This window comes from Vidua macroura, chromosome 19 (genome assembly GCF_024509145.1).
Source record: "Vidua macroura isolate BioBank_ID:100142 chromosome 19, ASM2450914v1, whole genome shotgun sequence".
NCBI classification, from domain to species: Eukaryota; Metazoa; Chordata; class Aves; order Passeriformes; family Viduidae; genus Vidua; species Vidua macroura.
The window spans coordinates 3,647,144-3,674,723 of record NC_071589.1 but is presented as its reverse complement, the minus strand read 5'-3'; the positions used below and the strand labels follow the sequence as shown (position 1 = coordinate 3,674,723).

Sequence of the window (27,580 nt, the reverse complement as noted above, 5' to 3'; positions counted from 1 at the left end):
TGCGTTTCCTTTTCCAGGCATTGAGCCCTGGCACACGAGGGACCGTTAGTCACACGCTCAGCTCCCAGCCCGCGAGCCAGGCTGGAGCTCATCCTGCAAACCCTTGGGCTGGCTTAGAGGACACACCTTGGACCTGAGCAGGACACTCACACAAAAACAAGGCACGTCCCACCTCCAGGGCTTTCCACCCTGCTGAATTCAAGGCACATCACCCACGCTGGCACGTTCCTGCTAATATTAGCCCGGGGTGAGTCCCAGCATGCGCAGCACGCGGCTGCAGCTGCTCCCCGGGGCAGCAGGAACGCTGGCCCTGCGCAGCCTGGGGATGCAGCACGGCCACGTGTCCCACAGACATCCCGGGCATTTGCTCAAGGGAGTTTTAAGGATGAGTCTGTGAGTTTTGAGCACGTAGAAAAGGCTATTTATAATGCAGCGCCCTCGTGAAAACGAGCTGGGTGATGGTTTTTTGGTGGCACTGGGACTGGGACATAACTTAGCACGAGTTTGTACCTCACTGGGACGAAGTCTGCTGGTGAGATACTAAAAATACCCTGCACTGGGTGGCGAGAGAAGTGTCTGAAAAGTGTGCAATAGTAAGGAAGAGTAAATAAATAAAATAACCAGAGAAACCTTCTGATCAGCAGTGTCATGTCCTGGCAGGGCTGGAGGCTCTCCACCCAGCTCCACAGCACTGCCAAGGCTCACCCACAGCCAGCACACACTCCCCGAGGGAGCTGGGCTCTGAGCAATGAGAAAATCAGGGATTAGGAGCCATCAACAAATGCTGTCTCATGGTTTCTGCCAGAGCAAAGCTGCCAGCCTGTGCCCCCACCAAGCTGTACCCCCAGACACCACACAGAACCCCTGGGAACCCTCCTGCCTCTCCACACACTCACAGCCCTGCTCGGCATTTCCAGCAGGCACAGTTTACACCCACTGTGACAATTTGTGTTTCAAAATTACAGAGAAACAAATCTGGTGCTGACTGACAGCACTGGCAAAGGCAAGGAGTGCTTGGCATCAGTGCTCTCCACCAGAAACTGCCAGCAAAAACACACCTCAGTTACCCTGGGACTCTGCTCAGCAGCAGCCACATCCCCCCGGGATGAGGGACTGGAGCAGATCTCTCCTGTCTCACTACCAGGCAGCAGAAACCGAGTGCACAAAGCTCCACACCTCTGGCAGGAGGAGGAGTTCCACGCTGTGGGATTATCTCTGCGCAGCATCACAACCAACCAAAGCTTGAACAGGAGCATCACCCCCTGCTCAGTGGGGCACCGTGGACACCAACACTCCCACATCACCCAGCCTGGCTGGATCAGGGAGCTCTGGGGTGCAGGGATTGTTACCACACTGCACAGGCGCCTCACCAGGTTGATTTAGCACTGCAGCCTCCCCTCCCTGCAGCTCAGGGTCTGTGCCTGAGCCCCCAGGGAGCTGAGGGACCCACAGCCCCCTGTGAGGCAGAGGTGAGTTTGGGAAGCACTGCTGCAACCACAGCTGAACCAGCCACACTCCTGAAAACCTGCCAGAATCTATAAACCCAGGGGCAGAGCTATTATGCTCTGTAAATCCTGGCAAACCACAGACCTAACGATGTTCTGCCCCATTAGAGACAGGGAAGCTTTTGTCAGTCAAATAAGGGGGATTAGAATCATAGAATGGGTTTGGTTGGGAGAGACCTTACAAATCATCTATTTCCAGCCCCACTGCCATGGGCAGAGAACACCTTTCACTAAACAAGGCTGCTTACAGTCCCATCCAACCTGACCTTGAACACTTCCAGGGATGGCACATCCACAGCTCCCCTGGGGCAGAAGCCCCTGGACTTTTCTAGTGCCCTCCTGCAGGACCTGCTGGCCAGTGCAAGATGGGCACTGTGAGCATCCCCATCACAGCATCGGGCACGAGGAAGAACACACTCTGCTGTGCTCCGTTTTCCTCTCAAATGTTGCTTTGACCTGGAAACTAAACTGGAATCAAGTACCTGGTGCTGCTTCCCTCTCCCCAGGGGCCCTTGCATCCTCCCCAGGAGCTGGCAGCTCCACAGCCAAGGCTGCAGCTCCCTGCCTGCTGCAACACAGCAGGGACAAGAAACCAGGCAGGGATGCTGGGAGGAGAACTGGCACGGATGCTGGGAGGAAAACAGGCAGGAACAGCCAGGGTGACTGGGGAGGGCAGGCAGTGTGTGACTGGAGGGAACAAAGAGAGCTCTGGATGATCTGGTCTTTCTGCTCCGTGGTATTTTTGGCAGATCTTTCCTGCTTGGCCAGGGGCTGCGTGGGGTTGAGGTACCCACCCAGCAGACGGGAACACTGCATCTCCTGCCCTACGGGCTGCAGATTAATTGCATGCTTTTTGGGAAGCTGCTGTGCAACGCTGAGAGCTAATTAAATTGTGAAACAGTAGCCCAGATCCCTGCTCAAGGGCAAGGCCAGAGCTTTTGGCTTCAGATACAGGGAGCTCTCCCCAGCCTCTCCCTCTGCACAGACAGTGCTCCACAGACTGAAAATAAAGGCAGGACCGAGCTGCTCTGTGCCACACACAGCCCAAACAGGCAGCCCCGGGGCCCACAGCAGAGCCTTTATCGTATCCGAGTAGGGAATTACTCATTCTTCAGAGATTTACGTGCAATTGGGGCGGCGAGAGGGAAGCGGTAATTACATCAGCTCGCAGCCCTACGGTGGGGGAGCTCAGGCGTCCCCCAAGGACAGTCACAGAGGCGCCCTTGAACCCAAAGGGGTGGCAGATTCGGGTCACTCTCTGTGTCCCAACACTTGTTAGTCCCAATCTTCCCGAGGGACGTGACTTCCCTGAGCCTCCCGCTATGCCCTCCACTGCCAGCTGCACTGGAGAAAGCCCACGGGCTGCAAACAGGGGAGGTGGCCGTGCCTAAAGCCTACGGCGAGGACTGCTGAGACCCCAGCTCTGCCACCCGTTTCCTGCCTGACCTGGAAGAGGAACCCCTGCGCTCTGAGCTTCCTCGGCTCCCCAGCAGGAAAACCAGCAGAGCTCTGCTTCCCGAAGGTCAGGCTGGGTTCTCCAGGAGGCGGTGGAGGCTCAGCCTATAGCGGTGCACACGCAGCCCCTGGATAAGCTTTCACCGCGGCCCCAACATCTCCGCTATATCTTGTGGGCTTTTTTTTTTCTTTTTTTTTTTTTTTTTTTTTTTTTTTTTTTCTAGAAACCGCTGCACAAAGCTCCGCTTGGGTCGCTGCCAGGACGCGCGAGTGCGTAGGGATGGAGCTGCTCTTCCAAAACTCTGCTCGGGAAGAAGATGAGCTCCCTCGAGCCGATCTCTCAACGCCTGCTTCAGGCACAACCCCCCCAGCCCTCTTCTGCCTGTCTCTCGCTCCCAGACCCATCTGGCAGCAGCACGCTCCCCGCTAGCTTATCTTCTTGCCTGGAAAAGGCAGAATAGCAGGCAAGAAGAACGGCGAAGCCATCCCGGTCCGCTGCGTGCAGATCCTCCATCAGTCAGCGCCGCGGGCCGCTGGAGCTCTGCCACGGGACAACTGCAGAGCCCTCCAGGGCAGGCAGCTCCCGCTACGGGGATTCGGGAAACTTGGGGTCGTTATCCACATCCCAGCTACTCCAGGGCTGTGTGTGCACCCCAAAGTTGGGAATCAACAGAAGGGGCTCTGCCTGGCTTTTTCTTTTTTTAGACTTTCAGTCTGGTCAGGCGAGTTTTTTCAGCTGAAAAAAACTACATTAATCAACTCGGGAAGGGCAGGAAAGGAGAAACATCCCGTAAGACCCTGCCTTGGCAGACACCACCGGGCGCAGCCGCTCCGGACAAAAGGCACCGACAGCCCTGGGGATGCCGCCCTGGGGCATCCCGCTCCTTCCAGCTCTCCCTACCCGCGGGGTGACACCCCAGCCTCGGCCAGGACCCCCCCGGGTACCACCGGGGCACCAGCGGCGCGGGGAGACTGCGGCAGCCGAGCCCGGGGGAAGCCGAGCCGAGCTCAACCCGCTCCGCCGCCGCTGCGGCTCCTCCCGGCTGAGCCCCAAGAGCGGCTGCTCCCACCCGGGCTCCCTCCGTGTGCCCCTTCCACCCCCCGCGCTGCACCCGCGGGGCCACCCACCTTCGAAGTCGGAGATGATGCCCTCCAGGTGGGCGCTGACGGCCGGGTCGGCCATGGCGGGGCGCGGGGCGCTGCCCCCCGGCTCCGCGGTGCGCGCTGCGGCCGCGCGAATGGCGGAGGGCGAGCGGCTGCGGCCGCCCCCCGCCCCGCCGGGCAGCGAGCCATGCCCCCGGCCCGGCCCAGCGCGGCCCGGCCCGGCACGGCCCCTCGCCGCGCACTGGCTGCTCCCCACGCCCGTCACGCCGCCCCCTCCGCCGCGCCGGCCCCTCTGCGGGGCGGTGGCCGCGACCCCCGCCCCGCCCCGATGGGTGCGGGGGGTGCGAGGGGCACCCCCGGGCTGTGCCGGCAGCCAGCGCGTCCCGCATCCCCCCGTGCCCTGCTGCGGCCCTCGGCACGGAGCCCCGGTGACGGGAGCAGCCTGGGGAACGGGCCAGCGCTGCCCCACGGAGGGCGGAACCGGCCCCACGCGGGTGGGTCGCTGCCCCGGTGTTCTCCGGCACTGATGAGCCTTTCACTTCTCGGTTTACCCTTGTTTGGAAAGGGACAACTCGGCCAAAACTCCTCAAAATGAAACCAGCACTGTGCTAACCCACCGCTGCCGAATCCAAGCAGCCCGCTGTGGAAAATCATCGCTGCAGGAGCAGCGGGGGATGCAAAACTTGCCCCGATGCTGAGCCCAGCGCTCGATGCTGCCACAGCTCCCTCCACTGCAGCCCGAGCCAGCGAATCAGGTACCTGGTGCCGCTCTGGCTTGGACACCGGCCCCTGCCGTGACACTGCTGCCCCTTCCCCACCTCTCACACCCTCTCAGGTTGAGCATCTCGCTATCTGATGCTTCTCCCTTTCCGGTGTTGATTCAAATCCTGCCCTCTTGACCCTCTTTTTATCCTCCCCGCCCTGTGTTTTAATAGCATCATTCTAAAGTGATGATACCCCCTGAAATGTGTCCAGGCACATCAACAGGAAAAGAAAAATGAATGGGTTGGGCTTTTAGTCCACGTTGGGTGAACCATAAAGGAAAATGATGTAAAGCAGTAGTACAGTTACTGCAGAAAGTATGAGCTTCACCACAAACGTCACCCTTTTAATTTCACACATTTAAAGTCTGCAAACACCACGGACTCCCCCAGAGTGTACATGAACCAGAAAATTAAACCAACAGTACCAGTTTCCCAGACTCAGCAAGCTCCAGGTTTTCCATGTTGTCCAAGGAAAGGCATTATTTGAAAACATGAGAACTGTTTAAATAATCTTGAGAACACCTTTACAACAGAAGTACGATATTTTAAGGTAGGTACAGTGGGTTTCCTCTCCTCTGGCAGGCAGCAGTGCTCAGCTCTTTCATTTTTTGCTCTCCTCGTGGTGTCAGAAACCACCACAGCAGTGAGGGGAGGGACAGCTCTGCATCTCTCTGCATCACAACTGCAAACAAAAATGCCTTTCCACGCAATACACTGCCTGTAAAGCTCCTCGGTGCCATCCTGGCTGAACACCATCTGCTGTTCCCGATGGCCTGGAGGAGAACAGGAATGGCCATGGGCCTGTGGCTCTGTGACACCGAGCTCAGCACCCGGGTGCCAGGTCCCTGCAGTCCCCACCGTGGGGAGTGGTGGCTGCTGCCACACTGCACGCTACCACAGAGGGCTGACCCCCGTCACTGGCATTGATTTTTGAAAGAAAGTGTCTTTATTTTTCTCCTCCCAAGCAGTTTTATGCAGGTCACATCAGCAATCCATTTCCAGCAGGTAAAAATGTAGCTGTCAATAATTAACTTTGTTACTGAGCGAGAAACAAGTCCCACTTTGTTAAAAACCATGGATGACTCGCTCACTGGAAGAACAGACCTGGATTAGCCTTTTATAAAGTCTGTTAAACATCCTGACTACACCCTCATTACAAAGTTGTAGAATGGGTTTAAAGCAGGGAAAAAAAATGAACTAAGCAAGACAACCTAAAAATCCTTATTGTAAAGAAGATTTTAAAAGAGCAATACAAGCAATCTGAGAAAGGACCAAGCACATTTTTTGATGTTCAGAGTCTACCCCCTTGCAAATCCCATAAGATTCAATGTGACAGCCCCTGCTTGGGGTTTGGTGGTACTCCCTGAACTGTGGTCACATAGGGATTGTTGTGATGCTGTGATGGGGACCCTTTTTTGAGGTCAACAGGAGGCAAGAAGAAGTAAACCACTAGAAAAAACCGCAAAACCTTCTTGAAGGACTGTGGCGGGAGCATCACAATGATGTCTGCTGGTCTGGTGGAGCTGGTGGAGAAGCTCAAAGCCCTTCAGCAGAAGAGGTTGATGCAGTTTGGGTCAGTCCCAGCCCCCCGGGTCACTCTGTGTTTCCCAAGCAAAGGCAATGTTATCATCCTGGATCTAATAAAAGTTTAGCAAATCAAGCGGCCGAGAGGCGAGCCCCGAGAAGTGTGAAATAAAATATCCGGGCTAGAAGTAGGAGTTCCTTTTCATTAAAACCAGCTGGGTCATATTGCACCCATGTGCACCTAAGGCACTGAGAGGGGGAGAGAGAGATGGAAAATTACAGCAACTGAAGAATAACAAGAATATCCAGAGCTCTAACAGTAAATATTTAAGGCAGCAAGGTATGTAAACAGCTCATCTCACAGCACATACCCCAAGCTCCTGCTAGTAGAAGAGGAGCAAGCTTTCCTCCAGGGAGATAAGCCCATCCTTCTCTCTTGGACTCTCTTACCCTTTTATCTCATTGAGCCATGTCAGCTTTACAAGAACATCAGCCCAGAAAAATCATCCCCTGACCAAGCTGCACATAACCAAGCTCCACTTCATCTGGTTTTCTACCTGCATCCTCAACCCAAAAGCTTATGTTTAGCCAAATCCTTCTTCTAGAAAGGCAGGCAACCCTGGGAAGCTGAGCCCCCATCCCAGAGGGTTGGAGAACCTGCCTCCTCCCCTGGAACTGGTTTTTGGGGCTCCCTGTCAGCATAGCACCAGTGTGCGTTGTACTGCTCAGCCAAATGCAGTTTTGACACAGCCCCTGCTTTGCCTTTTCCAGGTAGATCGAGGAGAGTGAGGACCCTGAGACTTCTCCTGATGAAAGACCTCCCACAGTGATCACATCACCTACACTGCCTTTGATAAAGCAATCAGGTTCTGCTCCTTCTGTCCTTGTGGCAGGGATTTTCTTCAGTCACTTACCTGGCCGCCCTGTTCCTTTCTCCAGACATATCACAGGTGTTTGTAATTACATTTTAATTTTTATCTGAGACGAGAAAGAACTCCATTTTCAAAAGGAAGAGAGCAGATCACATCTCTTCTACCACTTGCTGCTCCCCTTGCTCACACAACCATGGGTCTCTCTCACTGTTTTACTGTACCAGGAGCCTCCCCTCAAGCTCCTGCCTTGATAAGACCTTTGGGATCCTCTACACAGCAACTGCTGCCCAAGATAAAATTCCTGCTCTCCAAAGCACTGGCTGCAGGAGAATTTTAGGTAAATATTTTCCTTGCTGTGTTACGTTACAGTAGAAATATTTCTTGTTTCCTTACTACACCAGGCCACCACTGACTTCCTAGCCCTTTCTCCTTCACCATCACTCTGCTCTTCAGATGAGCAAGAAACTTCCTGTAAAGTTGTTTTATTGGCCTAGAAGCGATTTCCTGCGCCCAGAAAGGCAGTCTGTAAAATCTGCTGATCACTCAGTTACAGGTACCAAGCTAAAAATGGACTGATGCCACAAGAGCTGGCAGATGCAAGAAACTTTAACCCTTTTTTCTCTGGGTGCTTCATCCCTGGGCTCTCCTGCCCTGCAGCAGGGATGTGCCTCGAGGGCTTCTCCAGACCTCAGCTCAAACCCTTCCAGAAGCAGCCAGTGCTGGTCACAGCTTCTGTCCTGGCATAGGTATGGGGGACCACAAAGCAACCAGACTTAGAAAGGAGACTTCAAGGAGAAAAAAAGATCATAAGAGAAAAAAACCCAAACAAACAAGGAGATGGCAGGTATCAGCTTTAGAAGATCCTTTAACAGGCTAAGGCAGAAAAGGGACTTTCCTGTCCAAACCCATTTCAAACTGCACTCTGCACTTTCCTTGCAGGCTGCTAAGAATGCAGTTTTTCAGGCAGATTTTCTTCCTCCCACAAGTCAAGGTTTTTCTGAACCCAGCAGCCCTTATCAGCCTCACAATCTGCTGCAGTCATGAGCATCAGGCTGGGTTAGACGGGGGCCGTGAGTCATTGTGGCTGCCTGAGCCTTAAAGTAACTCCTACACAAAAGTGGGCAACTGTGAAGACAACTGTGAAGACCCACAGGATCTTCCCCTTCCTCCTCGTATGTTAATAAGAAAACAAAACTCTTGATTGATTGTGGCCTCTTCCACCAAATGCTTTGAGGCTCACAGACCAAAATTACTATGTAGGAGCAGCTAAATATCATTATTATTAACCACCCAATGTTTCTTTGAGAGGCCAAACACCTTTCCTTGCTGCTAGTCACAGGTGAAAGCTCCTCCCCAGCCTCTCTGGGAAGGTGCAGGGGAGGGGTGGAGGCACTTGCAGCGTGAGACACCAACCCCAGTGTGCTCAGGGCATCACTTCCAGCTCTGCTCCGGGCAGCTCTGGCTGCATTCCCTGGGCAGCAGCAAGGCAGGGTCACAGGGAGAGACAGATTTATGTCACCCAAAGGTGGAGGAATGGTGAGGCACAGCTCTTCTCTCCAAGCCAAAAATAAAGGTTGTTGCCACCACCTTCCCATCTGCTCCTCTGCTCCTTGCAGCTGCTGAGTTCCTGCCTCTACCCCAAACCCATCTCTGCATCCAAACCCACCTGGAAGAGCTGCAGTCATCTCCATATGACAGGTGGGGAAACTGAGGCACAGAACAGATGTCACTCAGCATCAGGGAGCTGGCAGGCCTTCAGAGCAGAGCTGGCTGTGGCAGGGAGCGGTGCTGGGAGCCCCCAGTCCCTGGCTGTCACTGTCTGGGGACGAGGGGACTCCGGAAGGAAAATCAGACACGGTTCCCATCCCCTCCGCCCATGGTTTCGGGGATGACGGCGTCAGTCCTGCCCTGATTGCGCAGGACTTGTCACGAAAAGAGGCTCCAGGACCTTCCTGCTTCCCAAGGGTAGGAAACACAGGGAGCACAGACGCACTTCAGTGCTAGTCACACTTCCCTTCCTCTGCAAGGAAACCCAGAGCATGGGAAAAGCTAAAATAATTCCAAATAGGTTTGCTAATTTGAGATTTCTGGATAATGAACTGATTTTTAATTTTTTTTTTTAATAAAATGCTGCTGGATCTCATCCCTTAGTACCACCGAGCATAGAAAAGGTCAGGTAACTTTGAAGACTGGATAATAGGAAAAGGACAAAATCTGGAAGAATGGCAGAAGGGCAGCACTTAAAGGGCTTTTAATAAAGACTTTGCTCATGAAAAGAGCCCCAGCACAAAGGACCTCACTGCCCCAGTAGGTCCCAGCATGACCACAAGCCACCAATGTCATAAAATTAAAGTGGGTAACTCCTAAAATATATTAAATTAGAGAATTTTAGCAGCAAAGCAAAAGCCATTAGAGCTCTATCATGAGCCATCCTGGCTACCCAGCATCACTCACACCCCACAGGAAGGTGGAGAGGGGACGGGGCTGCCAGAAGCATCACCACAGATGCACTGCAGGGAAGAGCTGCTGTGGGCAAAGATCACCGTTGCCAAGGGAACAAAAAACCCCAATCCAACCCCAAATATGGTTGTGGCACAAACGGATCAATAAGAGCAGAACTGAGAAGTTTTTAAAGGGATAAGTTGTAAAGGGACTGATGTGAAATCCAGGGAGCAAAAGGCCAAAGAGGTTTCTGCTTGTAAGAAATTAAAGAAGACATGAGGAAGGAGAAGGTCCCTGAAGCTTCTCAGATATTCAGTGTACAAACAAGGCATGCAGCAAACTTGGTGTTCTGGGGCAGCCTGGAGCTGAGATGGGTGAGGAACAAGCTCAGACAACCACAGCCTCTTCTCCCCCCCCAGCAGATGATCAAGAAGATGAAGATCAAGGCTTGCCTTCCTGTCAGCTTTAACCCCATTAAATCAGCACACAGAGGAGGTACCAGCCTGTTCTTCTCAGAACAAGGGATGCAGCACGTGTGGTTCCACTGAGCAGGGCAGGGGCAGCACCAAGAGCCCTCCCCTCACCCTCCTAACCTGGAAATGGAGCTGGGTCTGTCCTGGTCCCACTGTGCTCATCCCTGATGGTCCCAAACCATGGGGATTGATGGGGTCACCCAGAGCTCCTAAGCTGGAAACAGAGCTGGGTCTGTCCTGGTCCCACTGTGCTCATCCTTGATGGTCCCAAACCCCTCCCTGGGGATTGATGGGGTCACCCAGACCCACCCCAGGGCTAAGGTGGCATTTCAGCCAGGCGCCTGATCCCACTGCTTGCCTGCAGGAGGGAGGCTGTGGGTCAGCACCCTCTGTGCTGGGCTCCAGGGGCGCACGGCTGGGCTGGGGGCACAGCTCTGCCATGACCCTGAGCCTCATCCCCTCCAAGGAGCAACCAGCCAGCCCCTCACCTGGAGATGTGCACGCACAGCCTGAGCTCACTGCAGTCCCAGCAGTGCCGTGGCTGGAAGCATTTCATGCCAAGGCAGTGATTCCGGCTATTGTGAGTGCTGAGAGCCTGGAAAGGGAAATGCTGCCCCGAGCCTGGGCCAGGCACATCATCCCAGCCACCCCGGGCTCCTGGGTGTCCCCATGCTGCTGCTGGAGTGGGATGGCAGCCCACGTGCCTGGGAGGGGAAAGGGGAGGGAAGGGAAGCACAGCTCCCTGGTGTGGATTAAACAGCAGGGCACACTTGCAGAGGAAGGAAATGGAAAGAGGATCAGGAACTGCATCTGCCTGAACCTCAGGCAGTTAAAACAAACTCAGCCTCAAGCTCTTGTTCTTCTCAGTTTCAGGTCAGACTTTTCTAAGCACCTGGGAGGTGCAATTTAGGATCCAAGCAGAAAACTGACTTAATTACTTTAATTGTTTAAAAAAATAATTATTAATTACTGCTTTTTAACGTTAAGGCCAAACAGGCTCAGAACTGTGTCTCATGACAGCACAGATGTTTTAATAGAAACAAGAGGCTTCAGAAACATTATTGCTCATCCTTAATGAGTTTAACACACACAGGGCTCAGCACGTTTCCTTTGGAAAACCTTCCTGCGTGGTTGACTCCAGAAGGAATTGCAGTGCCTGGGCCTAGAGGTAGGGAACACCTTTTCACTGCTAGTTACAGGAGGGGAAGAGAAGGTGAGGGTCAGTCAGAACATTGAACCCCTTGGAAAGAGGCCATTTACAGCAATGTCAACTTCCCAGCAGCCCCTAATTAGGGAGAATTTGCAGGAATAAATAAACTGGCAGTGCTACAAGCGTGCACTCCACTTCCAGATGTGCATGTCTCATTTTCACGTGGTGTCCGAGGCAGGGCTGGAAACTCCATCCAAGGGGAGGAGGCGGGCACAGCCCAGCCCCTCCGCAGCCCCACGGGCACAAATCCCACACATCCCAGCTGCCTTGGGCACTGTCCTTCACCCCTCCAGTGCTCCCCATCCCTCTCCCATCACACGTGGCCACCAGACCCCCGTGGGAGCCTCCCAACCCCACTGCAGGGCAGGGCGTGAGCTGGGCAATCGCCTCTTGCGGCCCCTGCTGCTCCCTCAACCGCCTGCTCGTGACCTTTTCAACCCAAAACTTTCCAGTCATAAATATACCAGCCTCATAGCAGGAAACTTGCTTTTCTTATGCTTCTCCCCTGCTTCTCAGAGAGCCATTTCCAGCAGCTCCTGCACCCTGCGCCAGCCCCCGGTTGTTTCCCCCGGCTCCTCCGAGATATTCCAGGCACACAGCAAAATCTGCTGCAGCATAAAACTCCCTGTAAAGGCTCACAAGCTGCAGGTCAGGCCTCAGGAGCAGCTGTACCTCCTGATCTCCCTGCTCACCATCAAAGGTTTTATTATTATTCCTTTTTGACATAAAGCAGTTTGATAAGAACAATTCCCAGATGGAGCCGCAGCCCCACACCCACTCAGCTTCCTCTGGGCAGCCTGGACACAGTGTGGGAGCTCACTGCACAGCAGGAGGAGGACACAAGGGCAGGGGGAGAGGAAGGAGAGGAAGAATGAGCACAATTTTCCTTTCCTTTTAAAGGTTTTGGCAGACAGCAGTGAAAGCACCAGTGGGGATGCTGAGGTGTGATTGTCAGCATCCACACAGCACCGAGCACCACTGGTGGCTTCCCTTTGCTCCAGCTCCACCACACAGGGATGGGAAAGGTGCACAAGAGGACAGGAATTGCTGTCAAAGTCCATGGGGTGTCCCCATGCAGATGGGAATGGATGCCTGGCCAGGGGAAACATCCTCAGCTCCACCACTGCTGCTTGGGAGAGCCTGGCAAGCCTGACACGGGCAGATCACAACATAAAGTTAGGCAGGATTGGAGTTGTTAAACTGCTCAGCTCAAGGAGTTCAAATGGGAAGGAGATGAAGCACCCTGGGGAGCAGCTGCCCTCAGCACGGGCAGGCTCTGCCTTGGCTGTTACACCTCATTAAACCACCCTCTGGAAAAGTCTGTCACAGACTTGCACACAACACACCCAAGGGAACTCCCATGAGCCAGGTCCCAGGATAACCCCAGACACATCCAAGGTAAATTCCACTAACCAGATCCCAGGATAACCCCAGACACTTCCAAGGTAAATTCCACTAACCAGATCCCAGGATAACCCCAGACACATCCAAGGTAAATTCCACTAACCAGATCCTAGGATAACCCCAGACACATCCAAGGTTAATTGTCATTAACCAGATCCCAGGATAATCCCAGATAATTCCAAGGTTAATTCTCACTAACCAGATCCCAGAATAATCCCAGATAATTCCAAGGTTAATTCTCACTAACCAGATCCCAGAATAATCCCAGACACTTCCAAGGTTAATTCCCACTAACCAGATCCCAGGATAACCCCAGCAGTATCCAGTGATGGATGGAGCCAGGCTGTGCTGGGCACCACTAAAGAAACAACCCTGAGCTGTGGGTGCAAGGGATCTACCCCAAACACAGGAGGCAGCCCAGGAGCTCAGACTCCAGTTGCTTCTCCTGCAGGAAAAGCATGGCAAGGGGAATGGCAGAGCCCCCTCCAAGCAGGTCTCCCACAGCAGCTTTTGTTCCCCAATCCATCTTGCAGACACCCAGCACTGCCTACTCAGCATCTTCTACAGATGCAGAAGTTTCACAGCTGATTTAAAAATATGGAGTAAAAAAATAAAAAGCAACGAGTCAGTGTTTTTAGGGGAATTTCCTTCAGTCTCCTCTCCCTTTCCCCTGCTCAGCCCTGCTGCCTGGCCCAGACCCTGCCTGAGGCTTCCCTGCTGCAGGGCACTTGTTCCTGCTGAGATTAAATCATTGCTGCAGGAGAGGAGTGATGCTGTCACCAGCCCCTCAGGCTCAGCCTGTCTGCTGGAACAGACTGTCAAACCCCCAGCCTCTCCCTGAGCAGGACAACACCTGGGCTTCCCCCTCCAGCCTGCCCCAGCGCAGCCTTCCAAGAGCCACCATTGGCACATACAGCTGGCTGCTGGGGATTTCAGCCTCCAGAGACAAAAGAGGATTGAAAAACATAGGGAAAAAATCAGCTGGGAGATGTGCTGCAAGCAGGCCAAAAGCAGGGGCCATCCAGTGTTTCCCTAAATGGAAAGGGGCCCGTGAGCACCCTGGGGGCAGAGCAGCAGGCACGGAGAGAGGGCACCAAGCCAGGAAGGAGAGGGGGAGATTTCCAGCAAGCAATGCAAGGGGAGAGAAACTCCCACTGGCAACCCCCCAAGAAGCAGTAAAACCCTGGGGCTGGGCCGGGTTTGGGGGCTGGAAGAGGGCAAAGCTCAGCAGCTGAGCTGCCCCCAGCTGTGGGACACAGCCCTTCCTGGACAGGGGCACACAGCATCTCGCTGGGCAATCTGCTCTGACACTCGTGTTTCCAAATGAGCAGAGCAGAGTTCAAATGTCCTCAGGGAGCAGAGCTGGCCCTGCTCCTCTGCCAGGGCTGGGCTCTCTCTCAGCCCAACTTTTTTGTGCCCATAAACCCCCACGGCCAAGCCCAGCAGGGGAAGGGGAACAGGGCAAATTCTCCATTCCAAGGAGATGTGCTCGGTGCCATCACACAGAGCCACAAGGAGGTTGTGTGTTGTCTCTTCTGCCATCCCCAGACTGCAGGCACACTTGCCACCCCATTACCCACTCCCTCTTTGATGAACTCAGCATTACAGGGCTGACTTTTTTTATTACTTCGTTCTACCAAGTGCCCATAATAACCACACCAGCTCAGGGAGTATTGGACTTGATGTTCCACCAAAAGAATTAAACTGCTCTCTTTTACGAGAAGTTAAAATAAGGTAGAAACTAAATCTGAAATGTTTTTTCCTTATAAAGGAATGACAGGAGGAAAGAGCTGGATACATTAAGCATCAACAGGGACTGGCAGTGTCTGTAAACTCAGGGGATGCTGTTATTCCCACACAAGTAATCACAGACAGAGCAACACAGGCAGGTTTACCTTGACACAAGGGAATAAACTGCCAGCCCGGGGCTCTGTCCCTGAATAACTTCCTTCTCCCCACACCTCCAGAAAATTCCCCCACACCACAGAACGCCTGGGCTGGTTGGTCCAACAAGCAGATGACATTCCTGAGAGACAAATAAAACGGCCCTGCTGCCTCCTTGCAGCTCTGGGGGCCCTGGGGAGCACTCTCCTGCAGAAACACGTGCCTTGCCTTGTCAGCAACACCCTCCTGCAAGAAGGACCTTCACCACGGCAGGGACACTGTGTCCACCAGCTCCAGCCACAGGTGGGCACATCCCTGCTGATTCTTTTCCTCCTTTTTCTGCCAGTGTTGGGATTAAATGTGCAAGGCGGAATTTCTTGTTGGGACTCAGATGTTTATTAGTTCTTATCTATGTTACAGTCTCACAAACCCTGAGTTCTACAGCACTTCACTCTAACAAACTAAAAATGGAGCCCCATCTCTCTCTACAAGGCCTTTGAAGGATAAACTGTCCAATTAAGAAATGACACCTAAATTATTTTCACTTTTAACTCAATAACCAACCACCCGTGCCTGCAACGGGGACTTTTTTATCCAATTACACAAAAGCACCCAAACCCATGGAGAAGAAGGTGAAGAAGAAGGACCAGGCTCTGCCCTAAAACCTCCATCTTGCTTCATATATATGACAATACTCTAAACCCTTAAACTCTGAGTTTTCCACCCTGTGATATTACACACTTCTATTCAAACTCCACCACCACAATCCCAGTTCTATCATTCCATTTTGGAACCTTTTCCATGGCCTCAGGTCAATGCAGTATTCTCCTGGGGGTCAGTGCCTGTCAGCACAGAAAGCCTGAAATTCTCAGTGACCAGGGTTCCAATACATCCCAACCAAGGCCACCTCCTCTGCTCCACTTTGGGAGGTGCTTTCCAAACAATCCTTCTCCACAGCGCCTGCTTGGAGCTTGGGAAAGCATCTCCTGCCAGCTGGAGGCCAGACAGCAATCCCTGCACTGCAGAGGAGTGCTAACAGCCCGGAGCAGCCCTGGGCACTCCCTCAGAGCCTGGTGACCCGAGGCAGGAGCAGGGCTGGGCTGTCCCCGTTGTCACCATCCCCTGCACAGCCCAGGCACTCAGCGAGCTCTGGGAGAGATGCTCTCGTGCAGCTCTGGTGAGCCAGGCCTCATGGAAGCAGCCAGAGGCCAATTTGCACATAAACAGCCAATTAGCTGGAGAAAGAGATGCCCACTTGGTCGCTTGCCAGTCTGGAGACAGATTTAAGACATGCGGGAATTCAATCTCCGGTCCAGATATCACTGTGGCCAAACAGGCCACCTCCTTTGCTGGCCTCTGGGAGAGCCTCTGGCAGCACAATAAAAGGAGTATTTAGCTTGAAAAAACTGGAGGCCGATGAGGCAGTTTGCAGCCAAGCTTCGTATAAACACACTGATAATGCTGTTAGCATGGGGCTGGGAGCAGCGGGGCTGCACAGCAACAGCAGGCCTCTGTGCGCCTCGAGAAAGCCCCTTTCTTGCCATGCACACGTTTAATCCATGACCTGTGTCTGCTGCCAGCCACAGCCATGCCAAAACCTGCTCACCTCATCTGTCTTCTGCACATCCAGGGATCCGAGCGAGGCAGGCTCGCCCACAACCCCTCTCTGCTCTGTGCTGTCCTGCTCTGCGGTGAAACCTCCACCCCGTCCTCAGCAAACACCTTCCCCTGAGTTTAACCCACAGGTGGAGGCCAGTGGTGTGCAGCAGCCTCAGCACCCTCAGGTCAGGGGTGGGGAAAAGCTCCTGTGCGAGCAGCTTTGATGGGGCTCATCTCAAACTGACTCTTAGGCCAGGAGACAAATTTCTGTGCCCTGCCACGGGATCATGGAGTGGTGGGGTTGGGAGGGACCTTTGGAGGCTATCTAGTCCAACTTGTGGGAAATGACTGCTCACTTTCAAAAATTTTACAGTTTTATTAAACCTTAACAAAGAAAAAAACCAACAAAAGGACTGAATAAGGAAAAATTACAGCAGCGGGAGCCCCTGTGACTATCAGCCACATGCTCATCTACAAAATGGATGTTCTGCCTTTTATATCTTTAGCCCCTCTTAAAGTTTTGTCAGTCAACTCTTTCTTTGCTACCCATTGGTGGTGATTACCTTCTTATATCTTGATTGGAGGTCAGGTGTTGTTACACTGCACATCTTGGCCTTCTATAAATGCCCTGACTACTGAGGCTGTTACCAGGGGGAGGGGGAAGAGGACTATGAGGGGGACATATTACAATGACATTACTATAAAGCCACATAATGTCCATCTCTTAACTGCCAGAGCCAACTATTATATTCTTCATCTATAACAAACTCTCTGCAACAAACAGGCTGATCTTCAACCAGATAACATTGCTCAGAGACCCGTACAGCCCATCCAGGGGACGCACTGTGCCCTGCTGCCTCGCAGGCAGAGAGGCTGGGCTGTTTTAACCCTGGTCACTGAGAATTTCAGACTTTCTGTGCTGACAGGCACTGACCCCCAAGAGAACACTGCATTGACCTGAGGACGTGGAGAAGGCTTAAAAAATTAAATTATAGAACTGGGATTATGGGTGTGGAGTTTGAATAGAAGTGTGTGATATCACAGGGGGGAAAACTCAGAGTTTAAGGGTTTAGAATATAGTAATATATATAAAGCAAGATGGAGGTTTTAGGGCAGAGCCTGGTCCTTCTTCTTCACCTTCTTCTCCATGGGTTTGGGTGCTTTTGTGTAATTGGATAAAAAAGTCCCCGTTGCAGGCACGGGTGGTTGGTTATTGGGTTAAAAGTGAAAACAATTTAGGTGTCATTTCTTAATTGGACAGTTTATCCTTCAAAGGCCTTGTAGAGAGAGATGGGGCTCCATTTTTAGTTTGTTAGAGTGAAGTGCTGTAGAACTGCAGGGTTTGTGAGACTGTAACAGAGGTAAGAATTAATAAACATCTGAGTCCAAACAAGAAATACTGTCTTGTACATTTAATCCCAATCCTGGCAAAAAGAAGTTAAGACTTCACACCGGGGGACAATCTAGCATCAAAACTCCATGTCGCCTCTTGCTCACAGAAACTTTTCTGCCCCTACGTCCCCTCTACACCTCTCAGAGAGGGGCTGTCCCAGCTCTGTGGGCAGGAGACAGCCTCACCAGCCACAGGATCAGAGCATCATAGAATTCACAGAATCTCTGGGTTGGAAGAGACCTTCAACATCACCGAGTCCAGCCCAGCCCCAACACCTCAACTCAACCCTGGCACCCAGTGCCACATCCAGTCTGTGTTAAACACACCCAGGGATGGTGACTGCACCACCTCCCCGGGCAGCCATTCCAGAACTTTATCACCTTTCTGTAATAAACTTTTTCCTAATATCCAACCTATATTTCCTTTGATGCCACTTGAGACTGTGTCCTCTGGTTCTGTCAGTGCTGCCTGGAGAAAGAGCCCAACCCCACCTGACTCCAACCACCTTTCAGGAGTTGTAGAGAGTGATGAGGTCACCCCTGAGTCTCCCTTTTCTCCTGGCTAAACAACCCCAGCTCCCTCAGTTGTTCCTCACAGAGCTTGTGTTCCAAGCCCCTCAACCCTCATCCTCAGTCTACTGAGGATTTGGGACACTTGCATTCACCTTTGGTCACGTTGGTGCAGTCCCAGAATAAAGCCTGGGTGCCCATCCCTGGCAGATCTGCCTTGATGTGGCTGTCACTCTGATTTGTGTCGCTCAGCAGCTTTGCTGACTGCTTGAGAAAACGCAGGTTTGTGCAGCTCCTGCCCCTCCTGAGCTCAGCCAGCCGTGCACTGCCTGCAGCCACCTCCAGCTGCAGGGGACACAGACACGAAATGTCCTGGCACGGGGGAGACAATGGCAGCACGAGTCAAACTCCTGGAAATGCACTCGTGGAGACATTCCTGGAGCTCAAAGAAACAGCCCTTCCCCCTCAGCTCCTGCTGCCACCCTGCATGCCTCACACCTGCTGGCCACCAGAGTCAACCCTGTGTCACCATAATCGTTTTATTAAAACTATGGAGCAAGCACTTCAGGCACAATGAATATTCATGCTGCCTTCCACAGCTGTGAACTGGGGTCCCAGCACAGCACAAGCTCTGCAAAGCCTTCCCTACCCTCTCACAAGGCACTCAAGTGTGGGAGTTGAACAAGGATCAGTATTATCCCCTAAACCACAGGATGAGCTTTGCAGGAACTGGCAGGCTGGATTGTTTCCAGTTGCTAAAGAAGGCAAATAGTCCAGCCCAGTTCTCTCCCGGTGCCAGATGTGTGGAGCATTAGCAGACTTGAGGATGTGAAGACACCCCATCCCCATCCTGAGAACCAGGCAGTATCCCTCACACACCCCCAGCAATGCCTGTTACTCAGAGGCAGAGTGACACTCTCAATTATCTTCATTTTCTTATTTTATTCTTTTTAATTTCTTCTTTTCTTCTTTTTATTTTCTTATTTTCTTTATATATATATTATTTATTTTCTTATTTTCTTTATATTTTCTTATTTTCTTTATTTTCTTATTTTCTCTTCTCAATTCTCAAACAATTCTCTTTATTTTCCTGAATTAGGCATTAAAAGAGCATTTTGAAGACAGTGGTTTCCTTCTAGGTCTTACAGGCTGATAGAGAGAAGAGCTGGCAAAACTCAGGGAAAGCTGTCAAAGGAATAAAGCAAAATAAACCTCTCACCTTAGAAGGAAACAGCCACAGCCTCTGACAAAGGAATAAAGTAAAATAAACCCCTCTTCTTATAAGGAATCAGCCACAGGCTGTCCACAGAGCAGCACAGCCAGGGCTTTGCCTGGGAAGGGCTGATGGAGTTCACATTATGCAACACAAGGATGGTTACTGGGGATGAACTGGGCATCTTCCAGGGAGAAACATCTCAAGCCATACACAATTCTAGGTTCCACACAGTCTGGAGCTTCCAGAAAAGTTTCCCACCCCAAAGACAAGGACCTCTTTGCATCTTATCACCACTCCTGATCTTCTACACGATGATAACTATGTCTTTCAACCACATCCAAAGACAGACTGGGTGTCTGTATTTTTATCACAAGGGCTCCCCCAGCCCATACCAGTCACACAGGGATGAATTTCCAGACCCAGCAGATTTTCAGCATTTACAGGATCTCCTTGGCCTGCGTTTCCCTTTGGTGTGCAGCTCTTCTGGAGCAGCACTGGAAAACCCCACAGCCATCAAACTAACCAGACCTCAGTTTTGAGAACAAAATCTTCCAGCCTGCCACTGGAAGGGCCCCACTAAGTGTTAACCGTGCCTTTGCTTCCTTTGCCTCTGACCTTCACACCCAGAGCTGGGAGCTCCTCACAGCCAAGCCCACTCACAGTGAGCACTGCCTCAGCTCGAGAGCCAAGGAATCCCCTGTGGATTACAGCCGTGTGCTGTCAGAAAGGCACAGAGTGTCAGAAATCACCCAGAGGGCCAAGCCCTGTCACAAATGGTCCGGATTTATTGCTCCTCTCCTTCCCCGAGGGAGCTGGAAATCTCAGCGTGCCCTGGCCTCAGGGCAAGCCCATGAACTGCTGCTCCTCAAAGCCCACGTCCTGCTGCTCCACCCAGCCCCAGGAGCTCCCAGAGGTGTGGCATCCTCCTTTGCCTGCCAGCTCGGAGATAAACCTCCACTCCTACGCCTTCCTTGGGAGAAAAACCTGATTGTGGTGGAGCGGGAGTGCAGCATCCCGAGCTGCTGGAAAGTCACATCTGCAGCAGGGCACTGGGAAGGCACAGGGAGGTCAGACACTCAGGTGGAGCCACACAAGCAAATCCAAGCTCCTGAAGACGGCCCTGCTGACCTCTCCCTGTGTGTGGGTCAGCTCCCACCATCTCCAGCAGCAGCGGGCACTGGGATGGCCCGAAGCCACCTCACACCCCACAGCGGGATCCCCGTGGCCTTGTGGCTCCCATCCCTTCCCGACGTGGCTCCCATCCCTTCCCAACCTCACAGAGCTGCCAAAGCTTCTGGGGCAGCTCTGCCTCTTGCAAGGGACTGTCAGCAGTTTGCAGATTGCACATCCCAGGCTCGTGTATGAAAGAAGGATGTTTATGTAACCCTCGGAAAACGCCAAGCGCAGCAGGATTGCCCGGGAAAACGCGTTCAGCTGCGGGAGCTGGTGGAGCCCTGACAGCCACGTCAGCCCAGATCTCTGCCCTTAACTCACAATAATAAAAGGGCAGCTTCCTATTTCATGGAAAATGGCAAAGTCCTTGCGATGCAAGATGTTCTTGTTCACGGCAGATGCAGCTGATGAGCACAGTATTAAATTCAAGTGGCCACTTCCAGCACTTCCTGAGAGAGAGCAGCTCCCCACAGAGCCAATTCTGCATCTCTGCTGGAAAACACCAGGTTTGCTCATTGTTATTAGTTTTATTTTTTTTTAAAGGCAGTTTCTTTTCCAAGCCAGTAACAGGACTGAAAACCAGCCTGGCTTTATTGCTTAAGTCCATGCAATACCAATGAGAGGGCTGTGAAGGGAATGTTTTTGATGGGTTGTTTTGATGATGGATCTGACATATCTGCTTGGAAAAACAAAATCTTATTTGTGAGCAGCAGTCTGCCTTGAAAAGCAGCTTTACAAATATTGGCAGCTCCTGATGTTAATTAACTTTCCTAACAATGAGAAAAGTACTAAAAGCATCCAAAAGGGAACGAAGAACAAGCCAGGCACCTGGGAGCCAACATGTAAAGAACCTGGAGTGAAACATGTGAGAGGCACTGGGAGCTGAGAGCCCCGGGCAGGCAGAGGTGGGAACGGCAGGGTTTCAGATGGAGCTGATGCCTCCACACCTCATCTGCACCATCCTCACACAGATACCACACTCTGCATGTCCCCAGACACTGCTGACCTCCACAGTTCAATGCAATTCCTATTTAATAGTTAAGTAGAGAAGGAAACGTGAGAGACAGTTCAATTAACTCAAACAGCTTCTCCCAGATGGCCAGAGGCAATCAGGGACCAGTCCTGCTTCTGCTGGTCCTTCCCAGCTGCACAAAGATTGTGCATCACCACCTGAAGGGATGCAGGGAGAAGCAGCAACCTGAATTTCAACTCAAAACACAACATGAACTTCTGCCAAAGTTCAGGTAACCTCTGCCCCCTGAAGCTGTCCTTGGGTTCACACTGGATTTGAAGCCAGCACAGTGGAGTTTGACAGGAAAAGCTGACACTTCAGATGCACTCCTATGCCAACAGCTACAACATTTTACTTCATGGGGAAACCTGTCAGCAGATTGTCCAGTCGCAGCCAAGGTGCCTTTGAACAGAGTGTCCAACACAGAACGGATTTCCCACAATTTATGTTGGGCAATGCTCACTGCTGCCAGGGCACAGAGGGCTCCCAGCAGAAAGAGGGCACTGACAGCCACCAAAACAATCTGCAGCCTTGAATGAGCGGGAGCTGGCTAAGAAAAGGAGTAGATGTTCAGGTTTGATGGATAATTAGTGCTGTAGGGTGAATCCTTCAATGCAGAAAAATGGGTGCCCTGCAGTCGGCCCCTTGTTTGGATTCACATCTCTCTGTGAGCAACAAGCAGCAAAATAAAACTTTTCTTGTTATCACAGAATCACAAAATGGTTTGGGTTGAAGGGACCTTTAAGATCATCTTGTTTCAGCCTCTCTGCCATGGGCAGGGACAACTTCCACTATCCCAAGCCCTGTCCAACCTGGCCTTAGACACTTCTAGGGATGGAGCACACACAGGGTCTGGCAGAGGAGCAAATCTTGGGCGAGCAGGCAAAGCTGAGCTTTACCAGAGACAGAGCAGGGTTCGGGTCTTTGCTGGCCTGCACCAGGAAACTGCACACAGAGAGAGGAGGGGGAGAAAGGCAAGGAGCCAAGAGAGGGAGAGCGCAGGCTGAGACCCCACCCTTGCTGCTCAAACACCCCTGATACCCCTCCTGCTGCTTCTGAGGCCCTTTTCTCCAAAATACCTTTTCTTCCTGCAGCCCTGCAGCACTTGTGTGATTCCCACAGCTCTCTGGCAGCCCTTCAGCCCCAATGACCAAACCAGCTGTGCATCACCCACTGTCAAATATCCCCTTCCTCCACCCCTTGTGCCTCTGGCTGTCACTTCTGCCCTTGTGCAGGGCAAGTTTCCTCTCCAGCTGCAGACAAAGGGCCACTCTGAGCAGTCTTGAGATGAAGAGGGAGCTGTGGAGCTGCGACAGAGGTGAGCAGAGGACACCAGAGGTGGGTCTTGCCCAATCTGGGTGTCAACCATGAGCTGAAGAGCAGTTTGAACACCCCAGCTGCTGCACAGCCCTGGTGCACAGGTGTGCCCACAGCAAGACAGCACCAGTGCCGTGCCACAACCTCTTGCTGTATCATCTTGGAGCAAGGCCAGGAGCAGGATCCAAACCACACAGCTCCATCGGCCCTCAGGGCACCATGTGAGACTCAGCAACATCCCCCACAGCCTCAGAGCACAGCCAGCACAAGGCCCCAGCACGGATCCCAGTACCACCAGTAACACCAGTAACTGGTGAGCAAAGGGGAGACACAGCCTGCACTCCAACAGGCTCCTCCAGTGGGTGCCTCAAGGGCTGAAGAAGTACAGGAACAGGGTCCAGGAATGGCCCTTCTGGATGGAAACACCGCCCACAGCACTCGGCTCTGCTGCAGAGGGGAGCAGGGAGGGAAGGGTTTCCTGGTCCGTGGCCAGCACTGCTGTTTATGGAGGATATGCCTTCCCCAGGGTGTGTTTCAACAGAGCACGAGACTCACAATTTCATAGATCACTTTCCCTCTCCACCCACCGGGAACTTCTCATATATTCTGGAAAAAAAAACCTACCCCAAAACAACCAACAGCTCACCAACCTCAGTGGTTTCCAACCAGGCTCCCCTCCCTGAGGAGCAGCTGTCAATACAGAGATCAACCAGGGCTTTTCAGGCAGCTAAAGTCAGGTTTGACCTGTTCTCCACTTGAATGGATCAAAGAATGCAAGAAAGAGGAGAACTGGGAAATATTTTAGGTTCTGAAGCCCTCTTCATGGCCCAACAGCTTATCTGCTCTCAAGGTTGCCTGCTTTGCTTCTATCTTGTCAAATCTGTGAACAATTAAACACAAACCCTCTTGGTGAGTGGAATGGAATGGCAGCTCCAGCCTTGTCACTCTACAGAGCCAAGAAAAGCCCCAGGGGGAAGGAAAACAATTAAGTAAAACTAAATGTTTCAGGGTTGGGTTGGGAGAACTGGGGGAAATGGTAGGGCCCTACAGGATCATCCTCATTTCCAGGGAAAGAGAGGGCAAAGTTTAAATACTTCAGCAGAAAACAGCAGGGAAGGGACAACCAGGTTTATGGGCTCTTCCATCTCCCCAGGGAACAGAGGAGATCAGATGGCCCTGGCTGATGAGAGGGGCAGGCCAGGGACACACCAGCCAGTGCTGAGTGGTGCTGTGGCTGTGAACACGGCCCTGGCAGCACCAGCATCTCTCCAGGGCAAGTTCTGCCTGTGCCAGCCTGAGGAATGGGCACTGCCAGCAGAGAATAAATCCCTTTCTTTGGCCCACAGCACCCAGCAGAGACAGATCCAGTGGGAACAACTCGTGTCTCCAGCCTGATGTCCACCTACAGCCCAGCCCCACATCCCAAATCAGCAGCAGGCACTGCCCGCAGCCCCGAGGGAGCCTCAGCCCAGCCCTGACACATCCCAGGGTCAAATTCCCGGCTTTATCACCACAAATCCCTCGCGGCTGCCTAGCAGCAGATCCTGAAGTGCCAAGGAAAAGCGGAAAGCATCCACCTCATTTTCCATCTAGGAAGTGAGAGCACACGTGTTAAGTGATTTACGCAAGGGCACGGAGCGATTCAGTGGAAGAGCAGGAAGGGAACTCCAACAGCCCCGCTTTAAAGTGCCACGAGATCATTCCCTCCTGCTGCTGCTTGAGTCCTGACTCACTAGTAAATAAAAGTTGTGCCAAAAAGCAAATCTGTTCAGGAGAGGGGAACCCTGATGCTTTTAGGAGAGGGGCACCCCTAAGCTTTCAGCACTGTTGTGATAAACATTGTCCATTTTACTGAATAAAACCTCTCCCTATAAGGACATAAATCAGAATTTACTGTCCTCAGTTCTAAACCTCAGCAGTTATCTGCTTTTTACAGCCACACGCAGCCTTTCAGAGGAGAAATTCAAGTGGACACCTAGAGGGTGAAGGGACATCCCTGGGACAGGGGAGAAGTGATGCAGATGTGGGCAGGGGGAAGCTGGAAGGAGGCTGGAGCTGGGATTTGCAGGCTACCCTCGCAGGGGCAGGGAATGTGGCAGTGCCCACCTCATCCCTCCACCCCTGGGGGTGAGCCAGGGCCATTTACAGCCCCCAGAGCACGGCAGCGCCGCTTCCCGCGGCCGCGCATCCCTGTCCCACACACGGACCGTGTCCCCCTGTGGAGTGCTCCCGTTCCAAAGAGGTGGGAATTTGATCTTACCCGTCTTGTGATGCTAGTAACTCCTCCCTTGACTCAAACCCTAATCTTCATCCTTGTGATACCCTATAAAACCCCCATGACCCTTTCTTTGCAGGTCTTTCATCTTTGTCCCACCCCTCCTCCCTGGGGGTAATAAATGAATTTTTGAGCTTTATGAAACTAAGACCTGTCTCATTTTGCTCCTATGCCCAGCTGCATCTCCCTGGACATGATGAACTCTGTTGCTTGACAACTCTCAGAGCAACTCTGTTGACACAACAAATGGTGGAGAATGTGGGCAGCCAGTGAGGACAGCACGACCGGCACCCCATAATTCACCCGCTACACCTTGTGGGACCCCCATCTTAAAAGGAAGACTCAAGAGCACCACGGCAAGAGGCCAGGTTGAGAGTGACCTTAAAAACATGGGGTTAAAAGGCTTATGGGGCAAGGAATTCCCAGTAAGGGCCCCAGCTTACTGGGACCGGGTGATGGGACTGACATCTGCCATCGCTCAGCGTGACCTTCGTGAACGGTTTAAGTTTTTTTTGTTTTTCATGTGCAACACAAGGCAACATCCCACCAGCTGTCACCCCCACCTGGCCCCTGGCACATCCCTGGGGATGGGGATGAGTCAGTGGGAGTGACAAAGAGACGATGACCAAAGCCTCCGGGGATGCTGACACATCCACCCGGCCGGGATTGTGGGATCCAGCTGCTGCAGGGCAGGGTGACCCTGATGCCCTGGAATGGCTACAGAACAGAGGCTAGACAGAGCTGAGAGGATAAAATGGGTATTTATTAAAGGCCTCCAACACATACACATTGGGCTGCCATCTGCACCCAAGATGGACAACAGTCATGAGTTTTTCAGACAATTATAAGTTTGGTATATTTACATATCAGAGGTTAATTGCCCAATTACTGCTTCAGGTAATGAAGTCACATTCCCTCATTTTGCTCCCCCCCAATTCATTTTTGCTTATACTTTTTGGGGCCTGAGGCTGTGATGGTGTCCTTGGTTCTCAGGCCTAGAGGGAGAGTTTTGTCTGACCAAAATGTGAAGAGAGCTTACTAATACTCTATATGGATCTCAGAGTTATTCACTACTGCAGTACAGGATCTGAAAAATATAAAAGCTAAAAACTTAAGGCATCAGAGGGTCAGCCCAGGGATCTGTCACCTGACATGGGACAAATTTCCTAGGGGCATCCTGGTGGGTAGTGAAGGCAACCAAGGTGTTTCTCATGCAGGGATCCCCCACCACGTGTGTGCTAAAAAAGCAGCCAGAAGTTTCAGGATGTTATTTACAGGGTATAGGTTTGAAAAGGTCAGCTGAAGCAGTGGGAAAAGCCTCTTTGCACTCCTTTACACATGGTGTAGTCAAGGAAACAGGTCTCTGCACTGGAAAATGGGAGATCTGAGGCTGATGCACAGCCCCAGGCTGTGCAAATCGACTCTTTGCAAGTCACCTTGTAAAGAGACATCACAATGTTTCTGTAAAAGTCCTCAGGACCTTGCCTCCAGCTACACTGACAGCAATCATCACCCAAACCCTCTGACCAGAGCTGGGGTCCCTGCAGCAGTGTCACAGCAGCAGCAGTGACAGAGACCCACCCAAAACACCCGTGGGCAGCACAGCACAGGACCACCGTGGGCTGGATGAGCCGCCCAAGCCTTGATTCCCCCCAGGTCAGGGCAGTACAATGCTTGGCATTTCCACTCAGATGAGAAGGTCTGGAAAGTTCTTTGCTTGCAGCCCGAGGAGAGCCAGGGATCAGCAGCTCCAGCAGCTCATGGGGCACGCAGCACCAGGAGCTCCTGAGGAAGGAGCAGAGAGACAGAGCCTCACACAGGACCCTGCTGCTCCCCCACCTCAAACAGGTTTGGGCTGCTCAAACCTAAAGCCCAAGCCAGAATCTCAGAAGCACCCAAACACAGGGAGTTCATGACTTGCTGTAGCTCACCCAAAATCAGCAGCACAGGAACAAAATCCCAGACCTAGGCACCAAAACCAGCCTTAGCCACACCAAGATGTGTCTGCCCAACACAGCTGTTACCTGCAGGGTTTTTTCCTTCCCTTTTTTTTTTTCTCCCAGCTAAAGAAGAAACTGTCCCTGGACTCAAATCCTGGCTTCAAGTCCTGATCCTGCAGCTTCACAGCACTCAGCTCCCCAGGAGCTGCTTTTCAGCTTCATGGGTGTCCTTTGGAACAAGCCTTCCTGCCAGCTCAGGATTTTAACTCTCCATCTGCCCTCCTACACCACCCAGATGGATTCAAACACACAATTGCCCCTGACAGAGGCTCTGGCTTCATCAGAGCTGCTTCAGCCAGTGTGGGTCACTCCATGCTGCATGTGCTGGGCAGGTTTGGTGCTCCCTGGCACTGCCTGGGATCAGGCACCCAGAAAACACCCAGAAAACACCCAGAAAACACCCAGAAAACACCCAGAAAACACCAATCCAGCACACACCCCTGCCCCCC

The 27,580-nt window shown here is 52.4% G+C and overlaps 1 protein-coding gene across 4 annotated transcripts in view; it reads right to left on the bottom strand.

Moving 5' to 3' along the window:
* Positions 1-27,580, bottom strand: part of SEPTIN9 (septin 9) — a 146,131-nt gene that overhangs the window by 69,647 nt on the left and 48,904 nt on the right. Inside the window, exon 1 of one of the 4 annotated variants that reach the window (XM_053994428.1) lies at positions 4,089-4,206. The exons of the other annotated variants lie outside the window; for them this stretch is intronic. Within the exon in view, the coding sequence (XP_053850403.1) occupies positions 4,089-4,143 (55 nt within the window). The 5' untranslated portion in view covers positions 4,144-4,206. Of the gene's footprint in view, positions 1-4,088; positions 4,207-27,580 lie in introns of those variants that run through there. 4 annotated transcript variants of the gene reach the window in all.